We start from the raw sequence: 25,981 nt of genomic DNA, 5'->3' as shown, positions 1-25,981 counted from the left end.
ACACGTATCTTTCTCTTTGACATCCACAGGAAGCATTTTAAGTTTAGTCTCTGCAAGAAAGTCCAACCTCAGGAGATGAGTACAATGTCCAGAGAGACATTCAAAAAATCCAGTGACACGCATCCACTTCATAACCCATGTGAAGCAGACACAAAAATGAACAAAGACTCCCTGTTCAGTAACAGTAAGCTAGTCCCTCTATGTCATAATAATTTAAGTCAAGACTAACATGAGCAGCATGGAAAACATATTTAAGTTAAGTTGACCGTAAATAAAAAAATATATGTATTAAAATCAATTTAAAACATTAGGTACACTTGCATTCTGATGGGATCCAACAACAGCTTTAAAGGAAAAGTGCCAATCTTTTTTGAACACTTGTTCAATAAAAACCACAGCAGTAGAAAGTAACTAATTACATTTCCTCACATTACTGAAATGGAGTACTTTTTATGGGGAGTATTTGTCGTTTCTTAAAATATCTATTCCTGTACTTTTGCTTCAAGGAGGAACACTTTTAAAAAATATATATTTTGGCCTTCAACCACAATCCTTATGCGAGACATGGACACACTTTCTCTTTTCTGTGCATTCTAAAGATATTAAAACAGCTAAAAAGAGACAGCTAGGAATACACATGATGGGAGACAGCTATTCCGCCCATAAAACCTTCTGGGGAAAAAAAAAAAAACTCCAAAAAAGTGCCAAGAGTGCTGCATTTATACAAATAATGCCTTGCATATTAACCAAGCTACAGCAACATTATTTTTCTTTCAACACTGTTACACCCAACTAGTTTGATTGGCGTAGTGACACCTTGCTACACCGTACCGGCTAGCTACTAGCTGGCTTCACCACTCTATCACAATTCCTCAGGCCACTACCGACAGGTAAAGCTATAAATTGGAGCTGCCTTTTGTTTTTGAGGTTACGCTAGGTTTAGCAGCGTTCTTTTATGTTGCCATGTGAAATCAATTTGCCCAGGAAGGAAGTTCCGGTAATACTTAAAATGACTGAGAATTATGTTACGATGAATGTGCCTGTTACTACATGGGCAAAGCATGTATATAAAACCGTAAAACTTGTTGGTGAGTCTCTTTACGGCCGTTAATTAGCTGCCTCTTTTTAGCTGTTTTTATACCTTTTGAACACACAGAAAAGAGAGACATATTCATGTGCTGTTTTAAAATAGCCATTAAATTAATTCTTTATTGGGAGAGAATTTTATTACGGTGATTATAGTTGACCGCGACTCCAGATGATGTGGTTCGTACAGCTGGTTAGGACGCCTCCTTGGCGAGGTATTCAGGGCATGTCAGACAAATAAGAACTAGTTGGAAAGATTGTCTCTCAATTTGCCTGGGGATCCGCACCTCAGGATCCGTAGGGGAAGGTGGAGTCGCCGCTGAGAGAAGCCTGCGCTTCTCGTCTAAAGTCTAGGTCACAACCAGATTTTTTTTTTTTTAATTGGGTTTTGTTTTTTTTGTGCTCTTGAATGTAGTTGTGGTGACCATAAAGAAGCATGATCACAACGCCCCCAGCGTATAACAGTCCAACGTGTGAAACACGATCGACATCTGAGGCTGCTTGGACATACTCTGTTGTTTCATTCGTACAGCCAACGCCCGTATGTTGTAAGACCAACGTCCATCAAACTTGCAGTACAATTACTGGCCTTGTGTTGTGTGTGGCCTTTGAACCGTACCGAAAATATGATTGGTTCTGCAATTATTATTATTTTTTACAATAGAGCTCCTGCAACGTCACGTGCTGTGATACATAAATGGTTAACAACCATACTTAATATGTTTAATATATTGGCGATTCTTGTCCTTAATGACATTGCAAGCAGAGGAAAAAAAACATTCACTGATAAGTACAGATACAATAAACCATATAAAACTATATACCCAAGTTTTCGTGTGTTTGATGCATTCTCGCTGTACAGGCAACACTTTCTCAATAAGCATGGAGCAACTAAAAATATCTGAGCATGTGTTGGCGGTACTGGGTTCACAAGTGGCACAGGACACGCATAGAGTCCGCAAGTGCAACGTATGGAAAAAAAAAAAAAAGACATTTGACTCAAACTTGACTCCAACAAAATGTACAAAAGACACACGTTGGCCGTACGGATGATGCACAAAGTGTGTAAGTTTGTTTTGCAGCCTGAAAACAACATAAGCTGCTGTAGAGTTTTTTCATGACAACAAACCTCTGTAGCCGGTCTGCAGCATTTTTTTTATATGCACTTAGACTGGACGTAGGAGCCCGTATGATGGTTGTGACCTGGCTGTGATCAAACGGAATTAAGCGAAAGATAGTTGACGAGATAATATGCAGTTCTGTTGTCCGTATCCTGTAGCTCATACAGCACATGCATGTGAACCTAATGTAGCCACATAAAAAAGTATTAAATGAGTAAATTGGTGATTAACTGTTGCTGTTTTTCTGCTGAAACAATGACTTGTGTAGGCCTGTTGACTATTAAAATCCAAGTTAAATTGATTTTTTTTCATTGCAAACATGATTTAGGTTTGATTTTATTTTATTGACAAAATAGTCATATATAGATATTTAATAGTCAAATAGTTGAGTGGTTGAAAAACGTCCCAGACGGGTGTCACACTCCATTTAAAATTGAACGCTTAATCGGGGTGTCACCAGACTACTATTATTTCTACTACATCACATCCTTCTTCAAAAGGGCTCACTCCATTCATGCTGTTGTTCTACGGAAGAAACGAGGAAGTGCAGAAAACCAATGCAGAGTGAACCATCGTCCTGGCCGTTTGGAGGAGATGCAGGAGATGAGGAAAACAGGCACATGCACATGACCATAAGCTGAGGCCGGCAAATTATTTTCATTTATTGTGTGATTCATTATTTTATTATCGTCCCAGGCCTAGTGCCCACGAGACGTTTTTTTTTTTTTCGGAGGAAAGAAACTTGTCATTTTAATCACACAAGACCCCGTGACCAGCAGCCTTGTGACACCCTTATTAAACATTGTTTGTATGTTACAGTAGGTTAAGTTCCGATATTTGCATGAGCAAAGGTTATTCAGGTTTTTAGTCAGCACCACTTGAAACAAAAGATCATATTTGAACAAGACAGACCAGTTTATAGCAGTTAAAACATTCTCACCCTGCAACAATTCCTTTAAAATGCATTCTACACCTCACAGGTCTTCAATACATACTGCCCTATCCTAGAATAATAAAAAAACAATGTAAATATTTACAATTTACAGTGAGTGTATAGAAATGTACAAGAAGTAAATTTATGGAACATTTTAGTGCGCTCATCTGTTACGGCTGTGGAGGAAATTACTGTTGTGTAAATAGCTGTAGGGATAAGATGAATAAAGAAAACTGTGTCTAGCCATTGGATGGCAAAAACAAGCTTCAGCACAAGAGCTGCTTTGCAACACGTTTGCCATTAATGTTCAGACTCTTGCTTATTTCCTTGTGAAGCAGCATTCTCAGGTTTGTCCACGCAAGTATGGGTTGCAAGCGTGCAGCCAAAATGGCTGGAGAAAAACATCCAAGCAAACCAATTGATCCTGGATTGGCAAGTCCAGAAAAATGCGTTTGGAGAAACCACCCTGTGTTTGTCAGTTCAGGTCTGTTATAAAAAATGTATAAAAAATAAAATAAAATAGAGCCCACCATGCCACTGAATTTTGGGAGCTTTTCCGTGGTCTACCTTCCCTCATTTGCAGAGCGGCTTCTGGCACTCAAAGAGGAGTGGGTACACTTGCTCCACAGCTGTGGCCACGTTCTGCACATTTGGTCCTGAAGAAAGAAAACGGGCCGAGGGTGGTTGAATCTGAGTAAATCTCCCTCTGAAATTCCTCTCGGGATCAGGCTTATTTAATCGCCTGATTTTTTTTTATTTTTTTTTTACTCGTATGAAATCTCAAATCCTTCTCAAGCTTGTTATGTCCCTGGGGTCTAGTTAATGTGTGTGAGGTACCTGTCACTGTGAGGCTGCCGGTGGAGAACACCTGGATGGTGGCTTTGATGTGTTTGATCCTGTAGGTGGCTGCAGGATGGAGCTCTGGCTCATAGCTTCACAAAGAAAAAAAACACATGCATGATTGTTGAAAGCATTAAAAAAACAAACTCGTAATGTCACATCATTATTTCATAACATTGTGAATGTGGAAGTCACAACTTATCCACTAGTTTTTTGTGTATTTGCTGGGTTTTTATTCATTTGCTCGCATCACCAAATTTCCACTTCTGTTTCCGGGTCATGTGACTGTTAGCAACAGTTTGGTTAGCCTTGATGTGAGTAATATGTTGCCCGACAAGAGCGTGGCCGTACTGGTGGTGCCTTCAAGTTGTGCCAGCTAGCACTACTACGCATGCGTATACAAAGAAACCTGTTGTAAATGGGAGTACATCCTCCAAATGAGATTCTTTTGAATTAATGTTTCACACGAGTGTAACGTTTTCACTTAATATTAATGTACCTTAACCTTAGATACATGTTTGTTTTTAACAGCTTATGATATTCACATTAACATGTTGAAAATGTACTTAAGCAGTATTATGTGCCTACACACATATTTGCAAAGCCCTGTGAAACACTAAATCTACACATTATAGGATGCAAAACTCGAGATGATGCAAAACACTTGATAATAAAGAGGCAGCAACGGTTAATTTGTCTGACTTTCAGCAGTACAACTCATGCCCGTGGTTTCAGCAGATCGAAGCTCAGTTGAAACGGTGCAATTTTCATACCGCGGTTGACCTTGAAACCGATAACCAGCCCATGTCTACATGTTGGTCTGTAAAAAATTTAAAAGTGGCCCCCGAATCCTTTGATTTTTCAGTATTTGGCCCTCGGTTGAAAATGTATGGACACCTCGAATCTAAGCAAATGTAACAACGCTTCATAAAGTAACACTTAACACAGTCGCAATGAAGCAGAAAGAGGAATTTTCTTTTTCTATAAAAGGGTGCCGCCTACACTTTATTTAGGTAATCAGCGTACCTTTAAGTTAGTTACACACTCACCATCCCTCTCATGGAGCTAAATATGGTCACCAAGAAGAAACATGAGTGTGGCAATTATCTTCAGAAAAAAAGAGTTTTCGTTTTAGTTCATGTATAGAAAGGTGTTGGCTAAACATTATTGATGCTGAGGCTGACACATACAAAAAAACATCTCCAGTGCAGATCAACCTTCCTGCCACCGGAGGTCACCCAATACAAATATTTAACTCTAGAAACATCCCAGTAGTTAAGTAATAGGATGATATCCAAATATTTCCAGTTCTAGACAATACACACACCTGGCGATGGGCCGGTTCTTCTTGGTGAAGTCGACCAGATGGACGGCAAAGGGCATAGAGCACACGGCCAGCACGTTTACCACCTTGAAGGCTGAGAATTTCACCTGCACACGACAGGACATTTGCCATCAGTTCCTCAACAAATACCAGTATGCCCCCAAATGGTTGCCTCTAAAATTACACCTAATGATGCAAGGGTGGCAAAGGGAAGCATTTATTTATTCATCATTTGAGGAAATGTAGCATGTACACTCACAGCAGTCATATGTGGAAGAGAAATGAGGTGGTTACTACCTTGAAGCCAATTTTCTGCAGGCAACGTGCCAGCCTGCGGGCACCCAGCTTGGCCTCTTCTTCACTGAATGAAGAGAGCAGAAATGGTTGAGTTTGGTTGTTATGATATGAATGGATTTCTAAACACAAACCATCCGTTCTGAATAGGTGCGTCACCAGGCATATATTAGTCCTTGTGCCTAGTTCGAGTGCCCCCTTTTTTTCTGAAGAGAAATCTTGTCATGATTTGATCTCCTGAGATCTTACGGCCGAGACTTTGTGACATCCCAAATAATAATAGTACAACTTGTCTATTTACTGTACAGCTTTCCTCTATTTATAATAAAAACAATTTAAAAAAAAACAACATATACCCTCTCGTTTTCTACAGGTACATCAGTCGCCCCCTGCCGACATTCCTAAATTATCCATGTTCAATTATTTGGAGACTCTAATTTACCCATAGGCGCAGGCCACACAGCTACAAGACCTGGGTTCGATTCCCCGTTTGGGCATCTCTGGAGTTTGCATGTTCTCCCTGTGCGTGCATGGGTTTTTCTCCGGGTACTCCGGTTTCCTCCCACATTTCAAAAACATGCTAGGTTAATTGGAGACTCCAAATTGTCCATAGGTATGAATGTGAGTGTGAATGGTTGTTTGTCTATATGTGCCCCTGTGATTGGCTAGCGACCAGTCCAGGGTGTACACCGCCTCTCGCCCAAAGACAGCTGGGATAGGCTCTAGCATGCCCGCAACCCATGTCAGGTTAAGCGATCCAGAAAATGGATGGATGAAGTATGTGCCTAAAAAACTTAATGTGCGCTTCTAATAATGCCACTTCCATATTAAGAGTTATCATTCATAGCAGCCATGCTATAGGTCATTATTGGTTGTTTTTTGGCTGCCTAGTGAATAAATGTGTGTACCTTGTTGCTCCTGTGCAAATAATTTTCCCTGAGGACCAGATAGAGGCAGTTATCTTGGGCTTACGAAGCTTCATGAGAACTTTCTGGAAAAAAAAAACAAGATTGTCCACAAAATATCTCGCTAAGCATGTTTCCCTCTTCTCAAGCGACATCCTTACCCCCACCTCCGGCTTATAGATGACGTTGGTGCCCTCTAAAGCGATGGTGCGGAGGTTGAGGTGGCACCTGGTCCTGAATGTCGCCACCACATTGGTGATGATGATATCCAGAGTGTCATCATTGCTGGAATCCATGGAGGAAGTGTGTGTGTGTGTGTGTGTGTGTGTTATGCACCAAGACCTCACTCGTCCGCCATCACCATGATGTAAGCATTGGTTGCAGATTCAAGGCTAGTTGGAGGGGAAAGCAAAGATTTTATTAGTGAATATCATAAAAACAATCAAAACATCGGAGACATGTATGTAGTGATGTATGCTGATATTATATAAATAATCTCAGGCTATGTCCTGCCATTGTCATAACACAGCAGCAAGTCATTTCTTTCTTACAAACCTCAGTGTTAAGTGAATTAAAGTGATAAGAAAGGCTGCCATACTCATCAACTTGTTTATGATGATAAAAATCACAGGTCCATTTCAGGAGCATCCCGTTTAAAACTCTTCAACACAAAGACTCTCATATGTGCCAGCACGACTCTTCCCTCCTTCGGACCACGACACGCGCGCTTTGATTAAAAACGTAACAGTCAATTTCAGACTAAATCGTGCAAGAGCGTAGCGTCGCCGTAGATTTACGTAAAAAAATGAAGTTTCTATATTGCCCAGCTAGCACTTATTTAGAAATGTGATGCTTGCGCATCCCCTTGTAAAAATAGCCACAACAAACTAACTCGGATGGTGAGTTATATTGTCCCTGTGCGTCAAAATGTCCAAATAAAAAGAGCAGAGCAACGACGCACTGTTTCTTGTACCCAGCTAACGTTGCGATGAGCGCTAGCTAACAACAAAGAAGGGCAGTATGAATGAAAAGTTGTTAGCGTAGCTAGCTTACCATGCTAGCAGCCTTAATATTGCACTGAGGATGTTCTCATTGTTTCCGGGTGGCTTTTGGTAAAATGGTGTACAATGTGAAATGTTGCATTTAATTGATTAGCTACCTCATCCACTTTGCCCGTGCGGTAGCCGCGACATGAAACTAAAAGCTCGTCAACCCGAACGCAGGTTGAAGAAAAGTAATAAAAGATGCACTGCGGCTGTATACACCAGAGTGCTATTTTTGGTTTTAATTTCGAATATAAAACAAATGGAACAGCTTCAACGACAGCAAATCACTTTCCGGGGTTAGTTTTTAAAGTAAGACCCGGAACCGAAGAATGAGTTTCCGGTTACATTCAGGAAGACAATAAGGTTTCCGGTTTTTGCTTTCAAAATAAATCCACGAAATGGTAGTTTCCGGTTACAACTTTCAGCTTTAACTTCATTTAGAACAGTCACCACCTCAATATCAACACGTAGTTAATATACATTTTGAAAAAAAATATTGCTTTTAAAAACAGTACAGTATACACTTTAATTAGGAGCAATTTGGGCTGTGTGGCTGTAGCATATTAAAACATATGAGTGTTTAGAGACAATTAGTATGTTGTTGATGAGAGCCAAATGGTAGTGAGTTATTGGGTCTCTCGTTTTGCCCAATGTATTTACAAACGTCACATCAACTAACAATACTACTCTTTCCGAGGTCTTTGTTGACAATTGACTTGTACAAAAATGCATCAATATAGTGACGTCTCTTGAGGGAGAAGAACACATCTGCTCTGTAAATGCTCGGCGGGGGATTTTTACAGAACAAGCTATGCAACTCGGAGAGGGAACTCAGTTTACAAGCCAGTGGGAATGTTAGTGTTATCAAGGAGAGTGTTATGTCATGAATGAGTTTAGCGAAGCGGCTTGTCTATCATGCAAGTGGAACATTGCCTCCTTAAGTCAAATAACTTTCACACAAACAGACTGGGGCATCGTCACAAAGCAGGTCGGATATAAACACTGCATAAACCGCACAAAACACATAGCCCGGGGAAGAAATGCTCCTTTTCTCATTAGGTCATACCCTGCTGAGAGTAAACATGCTGAAGTGAGCGCTTACTGTCCAATACGTGCAGATATATCTGAGAATAAACAGACAATCTATCAGTACAACTACTCTGTGTATCACTGTGTCCATGAGAGCGACAAGTGGATAGCAGAAAATAAATACTAATGGAAACTTTAGTACGAGGCAGAAGTTATACTACAGCTCATAATCAGGGGCAGGTGTACCTAATTAAGTGTCCTATTAAGTGTACGAGTGCATGGTTGTCATGACGTTGCGGTGTGTGTGTGAGACAAAGATGGACTGTGTGTGAGTTCACTATGCAGAGGCAGTCCAGCACTCTGCCGGTGCTGCTCTGGGATCTTCCACTCTAAACAGAGACGTGGGAACGACCAAGCCTGTTTACATCATCTGCCTTCTTAGAGGGGACCACGAGGCCAGGCATGGGGAGGGGCACGCCAAAAAAAAAATACAAACAACATGTGCACACTTATCTGAAATTATTCATATGTTGAGGCTAATTTGCTTAGGGAATCCAATTATACGGTACAAAAACAACAATAAAAGTCAAGCAGGCAGCGAGACAAATGGGTCCAAACCTCATCGCGTCAGATTTACTGCACTAACATTAACACACCTGCACAAATGTAGAGGAGTACGTGGCCGTGTTTAGACTAGCTTTGCAAAACGATAACAACTGACATGAGCAATCTTTGGCGTGACTCCAATCCACGGAATCTAATGATTAATAAAAAAGTAATGATGAAATAATGGCTGAGGATGTCATCCATCACACATGGACACATGAGCAAGAAGCCACGTGGGTTGTGTTTGCGGCCGCTGGTGCACTGACTTCTGAATTCTGAGCATGATTGGAGTTTATGACTACAGCAAGAGCCATGACCTGCTCAATATTTAACCATAAGGCTGTCACATGAATTGTCTTTATTTTTACAATATCTGCACCGGGATTTATTTCATAATTGAGTCAGGAGCCTCACCCAGTTTTATTTGGACCTACTTTTGATTTGTGTCAATGACAAATAAGATAGCAAGTGACCCCCCATAAGAAAAAGAATAACAATAGGGCGTTTTTGTTTGTTTGGAGGTTGTTCTTACATTCATATATTTTGTGTGTTTATTAAAAGGTCAAATACAAGGATGATTTTGGAAATTATGTTTATTGTATATATGTTTGTATATTATGTTTTATATTTATTATGTTATGTTATGTATTATCAGATCCATTTTTTGTGTGTTTTAATTTGTTTTTGTAGTTTATAGTTGTTTTTAAAATTATTATTAGGTTGAGCCAACATTTACAATTCATTTCAGTTTTTTATATTATTAGTTTTTTTTTCTTTTTTAAAATCAGGTTGGTATTAGAATTTTTCATACATTTTTGGTACATTTTTAAATGATATTAGGCTGACCATAAGGATGATACAATGGTATTATTAGTTGGATTAAGAGTGAGATTTTCCATACAATTTCTTTTAAATTAAAACAGTACTTAAGGTTCATTCCTTCATTTTCTACCGCTTATCCTCACAAGGGTTGTGGGGGGTGCTGGAGCCTATCCCAGCTGTCTTCGGGCGAGAGGCGGTGGACTGGTCGCCAGCCAATCACAGGGCATTTATAGACAAACAACCATTCACACTCACATTCATGCCTATGGACAATTTGGAGTCACCAATTAACCTAGTGGGAGGAAGCCAGAGTCAGTATTAATCAAATAATCAAATATGTACTTTAAACTTAAAGGAAAAGTGCACTTTTTTGGAATTTTGCTCATCATCTACAGTCCTTACATGTCTTTCTCTTTTTCTAAAGACATAAAAACAGCTAAAAAAACGGCAGGTAATTAGTGCACACAATGCGACACACCTATTTCTCCTTGAAAACCCACTATTAAAAGACCTCCAAAAACCTCCAGCAAACTCAAAAACCAAAACAACACAGTAGCATTGGCGGCAGCTCCAATATGTAGCGTTACCGTTCGGTAGTGGTCTGAGGAGTTGGGAGCGAGTGTGTGGTGAAGCTAGTTGCTAGCCGGCTAGTAGTTAGCCGATGTGGTGTGGCGAGGTGTCACCAGTAACGTAATTCTTCAGTGTAAGAACATGGAGTATTGTGCCTCTTCTCTTTTTAGCTATTTTTATATCTTTAGAATGTACATGTATGTTCCTGTCTTACATAAGGAATGTGGATGATGGGCAAAATTCCCCCAAAGTGCAGTCTTCCGTTCAGTTTTTTGTCTTTGTAGAATGAACCTTAAGTTGATCATGCAGTATGTATTTTTGGATGATGAATACATGTATTTATTGCAGCTTTGGCATATTTTCTGTCATGTATTACGAAATTCTATGACATGTATTGTATTTTATATTTTCCTGACCCAAGAGGCTTTAGTTTTTTTGCTTGCCAAGATGTAATGAGGCCCTGAAAGAGTGGGTTGTTGAGGAAGACGAGCCACGCTGAGTGGCTTCTTCCTCTGGCCGGCTGTGTGAAAACAAACTGCTATAAGAGCGTGGAGGGAGGGGAGGGCGTCTTTTGTACACGTTCAAGACTGCACAGGAAAGGCATCACTGTCGCTGAAATAATGGTCAGGACAAGCAGCCATTACACCCATGGGAAGTGGGTACCATAGAAAATTATATGCCTTGATTATGAGGGTTTAAAGTGTATGTACTGCAACGTGTACTATAAAGTAGGAGGGGTGGAATGGGGGTGGTAGGTGCTGACATAGAAGGATGTTTTGGGGTATGTGTGTGTGTTTGGGGTGTAGGTGTAGAATGATGATAGGAAGGGTGTGTGTGTGTGTGTGAGTGGGTCATGTGATACGATGTTGTGGTTTTAGCGGCTGTCATTAACATTTTTTGAAAATTCTGTTCAATATAAGGATGGTCTAAGACAGGGGTCTCAAACACGCAGCCCGTGGGCCAAATGTGGCCTGCAGGACACTAGTTTGAGGCCCCCGCGTAAGTTTGATATGGATGCTGTATGGTATCATGTACCCAGAAAAAATTATTACGTTTGATTAATGTTCATGTTAAAGGTTAAATAACTGTTAATAGTTATCCTCCCTATCCGTGTGGAAGTGGTAAGTTTTGGGCTATTCAAGTTTAAAGGAAATAACTTGAAGGCTACCGTTTAGGTCGCTAGCTCTCTAGTTTGCGAGTTAGCATGTGTCTCAAGACCCTGCAGTTGCGCAATATGTTGTAAATAAAAAGAGTATAAATGTGACTATAGTCGTGTTTTGTCATGTCTACAGGGCTCTAATAATGCTTTGTTCATTTTCATCTGAAAAAAATCATTTGTCTACCCACCAAAAATATGTGGTTTCTTAAGTTTTTATTATTTGCCGTTTTATTATTATTATTCTATTTATTTATTAGTGATTGATTGATTTTCTTTATTCTTGATTTGTTTATTTATTTTTCGTATTTTGTGCAGAAAAATAAAAATGAAGATATTTGAGAACAGTGGAATGTTTTATCAGAGCTTTTATTGTAGAAAATTGGAACCAAAGCACTGAAAAAGTTAGTATATTTTTCTGTTTTTAATAAATTTTTGTTTTTTTTTTTTAAACCTGATGCAGCCCAGCCTTGCCCAGACCCTAGCTCCAGTGGCCCCCAGGTAAATTGAGTTTGAGACCCCTGCTCTAAGATAACATTATTGTGTTTATTAAATGTTTGATTAATGTGGGTTTTTATAGTTAATGGAATGATCCAATTAACATTTTTTGGAAGGTTTAGATTGATTATTGGGGGTTTCACATTGGGGTTTAATTTGAAAAAAAAGTAGATTTTCTTGCACAGATTTGACTCTAAAGCATTGCATTGATCTGTTTCTCTTTCTTGTGTGTGATAAAACAAAAAGTACACACATACACACACACAGATATTTAAATTAATGGTCTCCTCGGGGAGTCATCCAAAGGCCATGGGCGTTTGGGAGAAAAGATTCTTGGAAAAAGTCTTCATCATCAAAACATTTGCTCATTGGTAAGCACATCTTAGCCATCCAGAACGAGCGAGGCGGGGGCGTGAGGGCGCGATTACGCTCACCAAATACATGAACAGTGTCAAACTCACTGCAAAAGAGGCTGTTACTCAGGCCTAAAAACTGAGATAACTCTATAAGAAGTGAGGTCATCAGGAATAAGAGAACACGAAGGATAAAAAGAAGTTCTCAGCCTGTTCAGCGCAGGAAGTCATTAAACAGGAAGCCTATAAAAGTGTGTCAGATATATTGTGTCCCAGGCCTCCATGTAGATATTAAGTATTGGCCTGCCATTGTTATCAGACAACAATTTACAGGATCACAATGTTCTCAATTTGGACTTCAGAGAGCTTTCCAAAATCGTCCCCCGTTGTTGGGTTTCAACATAATTGTTTCCGCTTTTATTGAGCAGCACTCAATAAAATAAAAAGGCCATCCAACGTAACACAAAGTCAGCTCGACTTTGTAAGCTTTAAAGGGGAAGATGGCGACAATTTGATGCACAATGATGTGCATTGTTGGGTTTCTTCAAATAAAAAGTGAATTGAAGCCAAGCCTGTATTGTAATGACATTTCCTGCCACTTGAGGCAAGGAACCTTGTTAGCTGATGAGGTTAGACGCGGTATGACAAACATAAAATATCGCCTGCTCTGACGGCTGTCCATCAAGATATGAGACCATCCTGGGCCTGAATGAAGATTGTTACTGGTGGTGAGTGCAGTCCAACAAAATGATGTTCAGCCATGTTTCAGGGAAAGGCTTACATCTTCAAGTGTTAGTGTACCAGTGCATATCTGTCATGGGTTCAACCCCCCCACCAGCCCTCCAAAAGGAAGTACTTGTGATGATGTATGCTGTTTTCTTTGCGCTGGGACTTGAGTTCTCCCCCCAACATACTCAGAATCGTAGAATGCATGCACTTAATTTATTGTATCTTATGCAAACAAAGATTTGGTACACAAAAGAAAGGTGGTATAGCTAAAAAAAAATACTTTCTTCCATTTTCACTTCTTGTCCCGAGAGCATGCACAGATGACTAGATAGCGGTGGGATAGCAATGGGAGGAGGCGTGAGGAGACGAGCAAGGTTAGTTAATCCAAACAAATGTGCGGCCGGTTATTTTTACGACTGTCCCATCAGCCATTATCTGGCCAGTGAGTTATGTTTGAGTATAAATACAGAGAGAGCGCGGCCGGGGCCACACCAAGCGGAGGGATGACTTTGTGTCTGTGTGGTCACGCATGTCTTTGCCAGCCTACACAATGCAATGCAATCGCCAGAAGAGATAACCACAACAGTTTATTCCATTTCAGACGATGCTCTTCTGCCATTTTAACGCTAATGGACAAAGAACAGAGCTGGTGCTTTTATCTCAGGGCTCAATAAAAGTTGGGGTTGGGAAACCCGCCGTCTCTGAAAAACTCCACCAGCATCAGTCCACGTGAAAACCTGAATTTTGGGATTTTTGACAAAAAACGTTTTTTTCAGTTTTTTTCAGTTTTTTTCAGTTTTTTTCAATTTGCTTCTAATGCACTTTTGTGGTCAAAAACACAGTGGAAACCTCACACACACACTCAACAGGGGCCCCAGAAGCACCCAAAAATGGCATAAAATGCCAGAGTTAGAATTTTGTGATTTTTGACAAAAAACGTAAGGGGTGTGTATCATTTTTTTCAGTTTTTTTCAGTTTTTTTCAACTTCCTTCTAATGCACTTTTCTGGTCAAAAACACAGCGGAAACCTCACACACACTCAACAGGGGCCCCAGAAGCAGCCAAAAATGCCATAAAATGCCAGAGTTTGAATTTTGTGATTTTTGACAAAAAACGTAAGGGGGGGGGGGGTGTATCGTTTTTTTCAGTTTTTTTCAACTTGCTTCTAATGCACTTTTCTGGTCAAAAACACAGTGGAAACCTCACACACACTCAACACTCAAGTTGGGGTTGTGAAACCCGCCTCTCTGAAAAACTCCACCAGCGTCACTCCACGTGAAAACACACTTGAAGTCTGTCATGTTAAAGCAATAGGTGGTGGTGTTCTACTCAAGATCCAAGGTCTGACCCCTCTTGAGGAACCCAAGCTGTGGGTCGAGATGAGTCCGACTATGTCTCGTTGGAATGTCCCAACCTCTCGCATAAGCTCGGGATCCATATAGTATATTCCATGTCCCAAGAACCAGATCTGGCCACCAGAGAACAGGTCGCCCAGGCACCCATCCGACCTGACACTACCCTCATTGTCGTGTCATACATAAACATAAAAACATATGGCCTACAAGTCACAGAAAAAAAAAGCGAAGCTAAGTTAGACAAATGAATCTCCCTGTTTGTGTGTCTGCTTTCATGCGTTATCATTCATTGCTTGTGTAAACACGCATCGCGGCGTGAACTTTCAATGTGCGGCGAGCACCTGCACTGTAGGCACAGCCAAGAGCCATGTGTGGACGTGCTCTCTCCGTCGGAGCGGCCACATGTGCACGAGTGCGAGGGGAGCAGACCTGACGGCCCGTTTGGAGCAGCAGAGAAATGATCCGCAGGGTTTATTATCTTTAATTAGCATCCTAGGTGAAAAAGATAGATAAGGAGCTCCATTTAGCTGATGGATGTGATCTGTGCTTTTTTTCTTCCCCTACAGCAAGAAGAGAGACGCAGTTTGGTTTTCATTACCTCCACCTATGCTCTACATCTATTCATTTCTATGCTGCTTGTCCTTACCAGGGTCACGGAGGTGTGATGGAGCCTATCCCAGCTCTAATATGTAGCGTTACCGTTCGGTAGTGGTCTGAGGAGTTGGTAGTGAGTGTGTGGTGAAGCTAGTTGCTAGTTGCTAGCCAGCTAGTAGTTAGCCGATGTGGTGTGGCAAGGTGTCACTACACCAGTAATGTAATTCTTCAGTGTAACAACAAGAAGTATTGTGCCTCTTCGCATTTTTAGCTATTTTTATATCTTTAGAACGTACATGTATGTTCCTGTCTTACATAGGGAATGTGGATGATGGGCAAAATTCTCCCAAAGTGCAGTCTTCCGCATCGGCAAGGTGTCACTACACCAGTAATGTAATTCTTCAGTGTAACAACAACAAGTATTGTGCCTCTTCGCTTTTTAGCTATTTTAATATCTTTAGAACGTACATGTATGTTCCTGTCTTACATAGGGAATGTGGATGATGGGCAAAATTCCCCCAAAGTGCAGTCTTCCGTTCTGTTTTTTGTCTTTTTTGTCCTGATGGAGCCTATCCCAACTGACTTTGGGCAAGAATGGTATACCCTGGACTGGTGTCCAGCCAATCACAGGGCACAGTAACATTTGAGCACACATCTACCACAGGAAACAAAACAAAATTAAAACTGCAAGCAGTGATGAGCGGGCTCAAGCACCCCAACACGCTCGGGGGTACGCGCGCGAGCGAACGGGCACGTGCACACGCCGTACAAAAAAACAGGGTGATCGGATACGTCGTAAGGGAGTTACAATTTTGGCACTTATAATTTTCTGCCAGGAGGGGGCGACACCGGTGGCAAGGCGGGTATGCGGTCAGGTCCCGTCTGACGGCCCAAACCGCCATAAAAAAATTTGCGACGATCGGACCTTGCGGTAGGTACTTGTGGCAGATATACATTTCCAACAGTGGGTGGCGCTATAGAGTCTATGCGCCCACATGGTAACGGACCGGAAGGTTTGAATTCTCTCAGTAATCGCTTATAAAAATAATAAAAACACGGGCTACTGTTGCTGAAACTCAACTCCTGTCCATCTGAGAAAATAAGCCTCTCTCCTGCTCAATGACAACTGCTTATTAATTGTGTCCCCCCCCCCACTGTTTATGTTATGCAAATATATACATAAACATATTTATAGCAACTCACACAGGCATGAGTCAACTCTATCGAGTAATATGAGTGTAAAGGTGACTATAGGGGTGTTATCTCGTGTAGAGGGGTCTTTAATAATATTTTAAAAATGCATTTAGAAGGTCGGACACAGGTTTTCTGTATATTTAATTTATGAAAAAGGACTACTACCTCACGGAAATGCACTTTGGGGTCTGAAACCAATTAAGTGTGATTAACAAGGAATTGCTGTACTGCAATTTCAGCATGCAATGCTACAGTTAGCACACAGCAAAGAGGCCGGCTTGACATCTGTTTGCAATTAGGCCACAAAGGCAAGATGCTTCAGCGCCTATCCTCTGCTACTAAGTGGACCGGAGCTTGGCCCACAGTCGCACGTACAAACAAACACGTGCACACACTAATGAAGCTAAGACGCTCACATACAAAGGCACTTGTCTGCTTCCGACCTTAAGACTTGGGGTTCAGAGAACAGTCTGGGTCCCAGGAGGGTTCTGTGTGTGTGTGTCAGAGACGCTTTTTATCACAAGTCACATCTCACCCCTTAGTCATCTCCTGTTGGCCTCCGGTAGCATTATGTGTGCGTCTCATGGGACGACTGATACACACCCTCGTGAAAACACAGATTAGGTGGAAATGTCATGTGAGAGGGTGCCGCTAAGGTCGTCTTGTGCAATTATTCACTGACTGATTTATTTTGCATTGTTTTTGGCTATTATAGTTCCACCAAGTATATTTGGCTAGTCAAAATAGACACATAAGACATTGGTCGTTGTCATAATACTGAAAAAATTACAACTAAATATAATAAAGAGTGTCTCTAGTGTCCCTTTTTGCAAAATACTTTTGAATCACAAATTTTGGAATTATACAATCCACTTCCATCACGTAATGAAACAAGAATTAATAACACATAAAAAACACAGATCATCTTTCCCGATTATTGATTCATTCATTCATTCATTCATTTTCTACCGCTTTTTCCCTCATGAGGGTCGCAGGGGGTGCTGGTACACCCTGGACTGGTCGCCAGCCAATCACAGGGCACATATAGACAAACAACCATTCACACTCATATTCATACCTATGGACAATTTGGAGTCGCTAATTAACCTAGCATGTTTTTGGAATGTGGGAGGAAACCGGAGTACCCGGAGAAAACCCACGCATGCACGGGGAGAACATGCAAACTCCACACAGAGATGGCCGATGGTGGAATTGAACCCTGGTCTCCTAGCTGTGAGGTCTGCGCGCTAACCACTGGACCGCCGTGCCGCCCTTTTCCCGATTAGTTTTCCTTAATTTTTCACACGTAACAAATAATATATGAAGTAAAATATCCGGATTAGACATTTCAGTCTTGATACACAAGGTTGTTGTCTCATTCGGATTTGCTTTGCTTTTAGCTTTGGTGGCTCGTCTGACCCCCAATAATAATAACAACAATGGAGTACATTTATATTGAGCTTTCCTAGAGCGTCTCGATGAACCCATTGGTAATCTATATCTGTAGCTACATACATCTGTAGCTGATGGAAACGTGGCTCCTAAAACGTACACCGGTGTGCGCAACACTGGCGGCTTCTGCTAGCATAGCAAGCTACCGAGTTAACTAGTCAGCCTCTCCAATTCACTTATTTGAAAGTGTTTCAAAGGGAGTGGGAACCCTACCACTTCCACACGGAATGGGAGGAGAACTATATTGTGTCAGACATGCAGTGGCTAAATACATACAATGTCAAGGTAATCTAATGACATGTTATTTATCAAGCAGTGATTAATGAATTATTTTTCAAAAACCCATGATAGAGTGAAGGAGCGATGTTCAAACTGCAATGTAGCAAGGGTTGACTATATTCAGCTCTCATTAGTGTCATGTTTATATATAAGCTAAGGCATTTGTAACAGCCTTACAGTTATGTGGGTGTACAGTATGTGTGTGCACTCAAGTCAAATGTTTGTACAAGTTTCCTCCCTGTGCATCAGGCTCCGGGAGAGGGAGGGGGGGAATAAGTAGCCCACGAGGATTCTCCATCACGGGCCTGGGTGGGAGTTATGGAAGGAGTAGGAGGGAGATGGGGCATGTGTGTAATGTCTCCGCCCGGGCACTGGCCTTTAAGTCGGAGCAGTCAACACGTCCCAGATATCAGCAGTGGACGTTGGCTTTATCCGGTGATATTGGCAGGTTATGTTGGGGTGTATCACAGCTCCTCTGCTGGGACGCACGCAGGAAGGCGTAACGTAGTACGTTTAGGGACTACTCCTAGTTGTATCTGCCTTCCCGGGCTCTGATAATGCAACCAATAGATAAAGAGTGCATGTCTGTATCAGTGCTCTGTTGTTGGGAGAGTTAACTCAGAAGATAGGATGCAGTGAGATCATTACATTTGCACATGGAAAAAAACTGCATTCAAAATTCTGCTGGTACAAGGCTGCAAATCAACACAACAATCATAAATATATTACTGATTTCAATCATTTGAATGACAGTGTTGATTGAAATTAATCATTGACTATAGTTAATCATTTCTAGGTCCGTGCTAGTATTTTATAGTTTTTAAAAACATTTAGTAAATACAGACATCCCTCATTTATTGCTGCTAGAGACTCAAAGAAGAATTCCTTATTTTTAATGTAGAAAACCCTTTTCTGAATATGGTTTTAACATTATTAGAGCCCTCTAGACATGAACTAACACCACAACAGTCACTTTTCCACTCCTATAATTTTTTGTTTACATCACATTGCACAGGCTACAGTATCACTGCAGGACATAAGAGACGGCCGCCGCTAGCATAGCAAGCTGCCAAGCAAACTAATTAACCTCTCCAATTTACTTATTTCGTACTTAAGGAAGTATTTCTCAAACAGAGTGCGGAAGGACAAAGAAGCCAAAAACATACCACTTCCACACAGAATGAGGACAGTGTTGTTTTTGATCTCAGCCATGACGTGCCCATCTCAGCAGCGAGTCTCCATGCAGTGTGAAAGGTGCCTAATGCCTAGTGACCAAAGTACTACATAGAACTTGTATTTCTATATTGTTTTTTACTATTTTTTTTACTAATAATAGACCACAGTCTAAGGCGAAACAGTGACCATTCATTATTATTATGATTTTTTTTTAAAGTGACACAGTGAAGGAGTGATATTTGGCAAAAAGCGATATAGCAAGGGACGACTGTATTGGTTTAAAAATATACCAAAGAAACATCATACCGTTAATTATGCTGATAATAAACATGGCAATAAATAATAATCCTCTCATGCCAATTTGCTTTCAGTGTGATATTACCAACTAACATTTCCTGTCTAGGTCAAGTCAACTGTTTTGGTCATTTTGACCATCCAACATGACTAAAACACAACTTTTTATCTTTGTTTTTATGTACTGCAAACACACTTGCAACATATAAACTGTTTGTGTGTACATCTTAGGTGTAAATGTTTGTTTATGCTTGATTGTTTTGACTCTCTGTGTTGTGGCTATAGACTTTACAGCTTTGGCCAAGCAGACACAGCAGAGGCTCAAGTAGGTAAACTGGGATGAAGACGGTAAGAGGAGGAGAAGATGGGGGGGGGGGGGGGGCTTTGCAGTGAAGGATTTAGCAGAGTGCAGGAGGCTCACGCACACACACACACACACACACACACACACACACAAACGCTTCAATGGGAGATAGAAACTGAACAGCGTCCCTTTCTTTTGTTTATAAACTGAAGACTCGTTCATGGTGACAGAAAGCAGGGCTCTGGAAAACTACCATCCAGTAATGCACATGTATACACTGTGTATTTCAAATGTTAAAAGTTAAAGTGATGTTTTGGCTTGAAAACAAATATTTCCCCATTAAATTTGTTTAATAAGGGCCCAGTAGGGTTGTTCATGTTTAAGGCCCTGTTGGCTGATCGAGCTTTGGAATTTCAATGCTGTTGACGTGTTCAGGTCAGAATAAAGTTATTATGAGTTATTATGAGAATGCGTGACTACAGAGAGACTTTTGTGGTTCTATCTGCTGTAATAAGAGAGAGATGTGGCTTGCATGCATTGATGAATGAAAAAAATTAATTACTGCCAATAATGTGCTATTTTTTGATAGTCTCTCGCCCATTTATTCACTTGAATGTTAAACTGTTACCCAAAACATTGCCTGTGCCGTTAAGCAGCACCTCAGAACACATTATTTACATTTGGTAAACTACCATACACAAATGCTGGGTTATTTTTTTGACCCAACCGCTGGGTTGAGCCTGTTGGGTCATTTAATTGGGTATTTTTTATTGAATTGGGTATTCTGAGAACCCAATTCGCTGGGTTATCTCTGTTGGGTGCTAAGTTATTTGCTGCTGGGTTGTGATTCCCATTATTTTGTGCTGGGTTATTTTGGACAACCCAAAGCGTTAGGTAGAATTTTGGACATGCGCAACAAAGCACCGCCCACAAACTTACTTCGTTCGGACCGCACATTTCATCTGAGGAGACGAATTTCAGCACAGAGCAAGGTTTGTTACATTCCCACTATTGTTTTACTGTAGAATTGACTTTATATTATTATATAAAGCTTTATAAACTTGTTAAAATGTAAGTTCGTGAAGCACTTTTACTGGTTAAAATAACCCAACACGAGGTTGGTCCATTATTTAACCAGCGTTGGGTTGGGAAACAACCCAGATTGGGTTGTTTTTAACCCAGCATTTTTAAGAGTGTAGCTCCATCACATCTTATGTACATCTGTTTCTAATATTAGTAATATAATAATCTAATATAGGTATACCTGCACGATCTGATGCAAAACAGTCCCTCGAAATGTTGTTCAATTTCAATTGTGTGCCTTTGTGAGACCGTCCAAACTTGGACACTCCAACTTCTTCACACTTGTCCTTCAACATCTACATCCATCCATCACATGATTATGTAGATAAATGTGTTTGTGTATACACATTCCATACAATACACTCCCTCCCACTGTACGGGCCTTCCAAGACTTCCAGGCCACATGTGAAGTGAATATCAGTCTTATTCTGCAGGAATCACAGTAGCCTCCCACCGGATGTTCTTGTCACCAAATATCAAAAAAGGGACTTGTCTTTTTCCAAAAATTTTATAATAATATTTCCATGGCAATAAACATATGCATAATTCTCTCTAATTGTCCACGACATCCTGTTCCCCTGCACTCCCCGTTGGGTCTTTGCACTCTCTGCAACCTCGCTTTTTGTTATTTTACTTTGATTTTCTGCCTCTCTTTAGATGGACTTGAACTGAGAAGAAGCCTTGTGTGTGTTGGGGGAGCAAGGGGGCGGTGGGGGGGGAGTGTGGGCTGTGCGGCAGTGATAATGGACAGAGAGCTGGAGTGTTCGGACATAGATGGATGATGTTTTCTCGCCCCCAGCTTCACTCAGAGATTACAGTTGTTATTTCTTTTACAGACTCCCAAGCAACTGTTTTATTTCCATTTTTCATTTTTTTTTTGTTTGTTCACAGTTTAATTCCCAGTGACGCGGACAACTTGTGGGATGTTTTTTCAGTAATAAATAAAGCAATATGTGGGTTTTAACTCTGCTTATTTACCGAAGACACAAAATCCCCCCCCAAAAAACGGAAATATTTGGTATTTTTGTCACTTTTGTTTTTAACAGCATAACTTTGGTTGGTTATAAAACAAAAAGGTGCTGTCAGTCATGGTTAGATCCTGTAGTGGGGCGCTAGCATTTAAAGTAACTATATCCCGCCCTCTTCCTGCTCAGCCATGACAGCTAATCAGTGAAGTGCGATGAGGTTCGCGGCTGGTGAGGCACTGACTCTTTGGAGGTTTTTATGATATTAATACAGGGTGCTCTTTTACATGCTAACAAGAAAAAGAAGAGAATAATTCCCTTATTTAAAAAAAAATGTCTTCAAATTGTTTCCAAATACTCGATCAATGTTTTTTTTCAGGGATGATACCGATTTTTTGCAGTCAAGGAGGCCGATAACTGATATTCATTTGCATTAAAAGTGAAAATAATCAACAAAATTTGGAATAACACAAATTCCAACTTTTAACTGCAGCTATTTTTTAATTGTCATTTATACAGTGGTACCTCGGCATATGGTTGTACCAATTAACTAGTGTTTTTAAGTGCGAGCCTCTCTCTGGAAGTCATTCTCAGAAAAAAATTGTTTCAGGGCACCCAGAAGGCCCTTTCTGTGTGGACGATATATTCCGAATATAGTTTTCACCTGAAAATGTTTGCGTGTGCATAGCCCCTAACTTTAATGGTACAGACAGCTAGGGGTGTCTTGGAATGGTCGATTTGGAGGCGTCTGATTTGGCGTCTGATTGATTTGATCAAAATTTGCCGTCAAATCATATAAAAATGTGTGCATAGTAAAATTAAGCAATTCATGGTCAGTCCTCAAACCCTCACCAGTCGCCCATTCCGCCATTCCCACTGCTAACACACAACATCTGGATGCTGTCCCTTAATGGTGGCATCAGACAACCATAGTGACCTTTGACACTCTTGCGGCTAATTAGCAGCACGTCCTTCCCTAAGCGGCCGGGTCCTGACTTTGTGTCTTTCTTCGTCCCCTTCCGACCCCCTTTTCCACCTGTTGCCTGCTGTCGCTGCCACTCCGCATGTGGAAAGAGAGAGGAAATGTTTTAAATACCACGCCAACATCACTATGGTAGCATCTTTTAGCTTTTTCTATGTAGAGCTTATGAGAGATAATTAATGGTTGAAAAGTTATGGCCGCATGTTCCATGTTTTTAAAGCAAACAGGCCAAGACAAAAAGGGACGTGCAACATCTTTTTCATGAGCTATTTCAGTCCGTCTCCTTTGGCCTGCGTCTCTCTTGTGGATGCACGCAGCTCAGAGGTGATCATCAATCTCGTTGACTCGATTATTACTTTTCCGCTTTGATTCCCGGCCCACCCAGGAGACTGAACCCCCTCCTCACTTCCTCTTCTGACTCTATCACTTCACCTCTTTCTCCTATGCTGCCCGCATCGCAGTTTGCTAAAAAAAAATAGCGCTCACTCACAGATTTGCTCCATTTTAAATGTTGTGAGAGGTCAGCCCTCGGGGGACACACCTCTTAGCTATACACAGTCCAAGGAGACATGGCATGCCCCCAAGTCGAAACAAAATGCACAAATACACCAGTGGCAGGGTGCTCATCCTGTCCAAAGATGGTCCACCCTCTGCCCCCTCCCCACAGTGGCATCGGTGTGGAATGATGTGGGAGGCCAAACATAGGGATTGTGGGTGCCTGATATCCATTACATCAGAGGGGACCGAGGCGCCAGTTTGCCATTTGAGACGTGACCCGCATCCCCCTCCTCCTTGTCCTTGCACTTTACCCTCCTAACTGGCATGATGTGTTGACAGTTACATCGGACCTGTGAGTGGAAGCGGATGGATGCTAAGTATGCTATCTAACTTCCTGTTAAAAAGTCACAGCAGAACGTGGATAGCCTCTGCGGATCATCAAATATAGTGTTAGACATAAAGTATGATGCTAACTTATGTAGCAGTTTTGAGATGAGGAAAACGGAAGCACATGTCAATATTGTCAAAATAATGGCCGATAGGTAATATTGTCAAGATTTAGCTCCAATGCAAGCGGATGGTAACAGTTTACAAGATAATCTAGGAGATGTAAATTCAGTGAGGAAAATAAAATTATTAAGTGTTTTAAAAAAAAACATCTAAAAATAAATGCTATTTTTTTGTAAGAGGTACCTGTTTCGTTTGGGCAGATCAATCCTGGAGTTAGTTGCTGCTGTCTCCTCCCATCATTAGAGGTAGACGCCCTCTCTGCTCATGGAGATAAAACTAAGTTTTTTTGCAATCATCTCCTTACTTTGCTCGTAGCTCAGGAACACACCGTGTCAGCGCGTGCATGTGTCCGCCCACGCAGTCCACGCCAGACCCAGCCTCAGCTCTTGGGAGCCCATGTTCTGAAGACCACCATGTCCACCGGCTCCCTCAGCGACGTGGACGACGAGCTGCTGGACGGCATCCTCAAGTTCGCCAAGGACTCCACGGAGAGCACGGAGGAGAGCTCCAACGGCGAGGGTCACGGTAGCCGCACGCCGCCGAAGAGGCGCAAGACTGCGTCACGGAAGAGCACGTCACGCAAGAACGCCTCCGAGGAAGGTGCGCCTCGGGGCGGCAAGCAGGTGCAGAGGAACGCGGCTAACGCCCGAGAGAGAGCCCGGATGCGGGTCCTCTCCAAGGCTTTTTCCCGGTTGAAGACTTCCTTGCCCTGGGTGCCCGCAGACACGAAGCTGTCCAAGTTGGACACCCTGCGTCTGGCGTCCAGCTACATCGCGCACCTGCGTGAGATCCTGGCTAATGACAAGTATGAGAGCGGCTACATCCACCCGGTCAACCTGGTGAGCCTGGCAGACAGCAATAAGAGCGTAATGATGACCGATTAGTCACGTTTAACGGTTTTCTTTCCACCTACTGTGGTTGCTTTACTAACAATAAGTTAAGGTTTTTTTTAAATTTTTTACTCGTGTATTCCTTTTGAATTTTTGTTTCAGTTGCTTACGTCATCAATAACAGAATTGGAGTTTTGGTTTATATACGAATATATAAAATAAATGAGTTTTAAATGAGTAATACACATTAAAACACGTAGAAATGCATCAATGTTACATCCAGAGTGATGCTTAAAATGTGTTTCCTCAAGGACAAGCAATCACATATAAAGTTGGTGATAATTAACATTTTTAACTAAAATGCCAAATATAAGGTATACTGCACAACCTTAGTTTGGGTTAACACTGTCAGAGAGGCATTCATTACACAATATCTTCATAGTTTTTTACATATATGTAAACTATCTGTGACGTTTTCATTATTGATATTCAAATTAACAGGTCGCTGAACCCTTTCAGTAATGTTTTCAGTTTACAAAACAAACAAAAATAACCCTTTACTTCATTAATGATGCATATGTATTAATATTCAATAGAATGTAGTGTATTAAGATCAGATTTCCCCCCAACAAAATGGAATTTTAACTCACAGTATAAATATAAAGGTATATATTTACGTTGTAGCTTAAGGCATTTTGTTTAAAATGTCCTAACCGACACTTGCATTTCCCTCCACAGACGTGGCCCTTCATGGTTGCAGGCAAACCCGACAACGAGTTGAAGGAAATGCTGAACTCAACAAGGTTATGTGGCACTACAGCATCTTGACTAAAACTCGTTGGATACCTCTTTTTAATTTTTATTTTCATGGAGCGATTTTACTCTTAAAGCAAAAAAAGAAAACCTGACTGAACTCATCTCTCCGCAGACGTTTGAGTGGGAATAACGGGTGGATGGCGCCTGTCCTCCTCCTCGTAACGTTCCTGTAAAGACCAAATTCTATTTAAATGCCTTTTTAATCACTCATTTGTCTTTGCTGGTCCAAAGATAAACTGTGTGCTTTTGTAATATGTACTCTGCAGAAGCATTTATATTTCTACTCATGCAGGCCTCAGTGTGTGTACAGATGAACATGTCATAAATATATATATA

General features: G+C 41.1%; 3 protein-coding genes across 7 annotated transcripts in view; 2 read left to right on the top strand and 1 right to left on the bottom strand.

The window, feature by feature from the left end:
- The window catches only part of slc2a12 (solute carrier family 2 member 12), a 7,064-nt gene extending 4,116 nt beyond the window's left edge, over nt 1–2,948 (top strand). Inside the window, exon 6 of the mRNA XM_058056724.1 lies at nt 30–2,948. Coding sequence (XP_057912707.1) covers nt 30–228 — 199 coding nt within the window. The 3' untranslated portion in view covers nt 229–2,948. The remainder of the gene's footprint in view (nt 1–29) is intronic.
- On the bottom strand, nt 1,854–24,758 carry tbpl1 (TBP-like 1). 5 transcript variants are annotated; one of them, XM_058056757.1, is made up of 8 exons: nt 24,328–24,758; nt 24,183–24,257; nt 6,666–6,896; nt 6,508–6,590; nt 5,603–5,666; nt 5,309–5,412; nt 3,979–4,073; nt 1,874–3,797 (listed from the first exon to the last, which is right to left on the bottom strand). In XM_058056757.1, exons 3-8 carry the CDS (start codon nt 6,798–6,800, stop codon nt 3,715–3,717), a joined length of 564 nt encoding a protein of 187 aa, XP_057912740.1. In that variant the 5' UTR covers nt 6,801–6,896; nt 24,183–24,257; nt 24,328–24,758; the 3' UTR covers nt 1,874–3,714. The 5 variants fall into 5 exon arrangements, with proteins under 5 accessions (XP_057912743.1, XP_057912740.1, XP_057912742.1 ...); XM_058056760.1 differs by lacking the exons at nt 24,183–24,257; nt 24,328–24,758 and adding an exon at nt 7,558–7,887 and having other exon boundaries at nt 1,854–3,797; nt 6,672–6,896; XM_058056759.1 differs by lacking the exons at nt 24,183–24,257; nt 24,328–24,758 and adding an exon at nt 7,103–7,516.
- tcf21 (transcription factor 21) lies at nt 24,261–25,981 on the top strand. The gene is made up of 2 exons (XM_058056761.1): nt 24,261–24,838; nt 25,568–25,981. The coding sequence occupies exons 1-2, from the start codon at nt 24,413–24,415 to the stop codon at nt 25,655–25,657; spliced, it is 516 nt and encodes a 171-aa protein (XP_057912744.1). The 5' UTR covers nt 24,261–24,412; the 3' UTR covers nt 25,658–25,981.

Source organism: Doryrhamphus excisus, chromosome 19 (genome assembly GCF_030265055.1).
Source record: "Doryrhamphus excisus isolate RoL2022-K1 chromosome 19, RoL_Dexc_1.0, whole genome shotgun sequence".
Taxonomy (NCBI): domain Eukaryota; kingdom Metazoa; phylum Chordata; class Actinopteri; order Syngnathiformes; family Syngnathidae; genus Doryrhamphus; species Doryrhamphus excisus.
Note: the sequence above shows the minus strand (reverse complement) of the source record. Positions and strands in the feature narration are given on the sequence as shown.

Coding starts and splice junctions, on each gene's coding strand:
- tbpl1 (XM_058056757.1), bottom strand. CDS start 6,800: ATGGATTCCAGCAATGATGACACTCTGGATATCATCATCACCAATGTG. Junction 5,413..5,602: donor TGCAGAAAATTGGCTTCAAG/GTAGTAACCACC, acceptor TGTCGTGTGCAG/GTGAAATTCTCAGCCTTCAA. Junction 3,798..3,978: donor CGGCAGCCTCACAGTGACAG/GTACCTCACACA, acceptor TTCTTTCTTCAG/GACCAAATGTGCAGAACGTG.
- tcf21 (XM_058056761.1), top strand. CDS start 24,413: ATGTCCACCGGCTCCCTCAGCGACGTGGACGACGAGCTGCTGGACGGC. Junction 24,839..25,567: donor ACATCCACCCGGTCAACCTG/GTGAGCCTGGCA, acceptor TTCCCTCCACAG/ACGTGGCCCTTCATGGTTGC.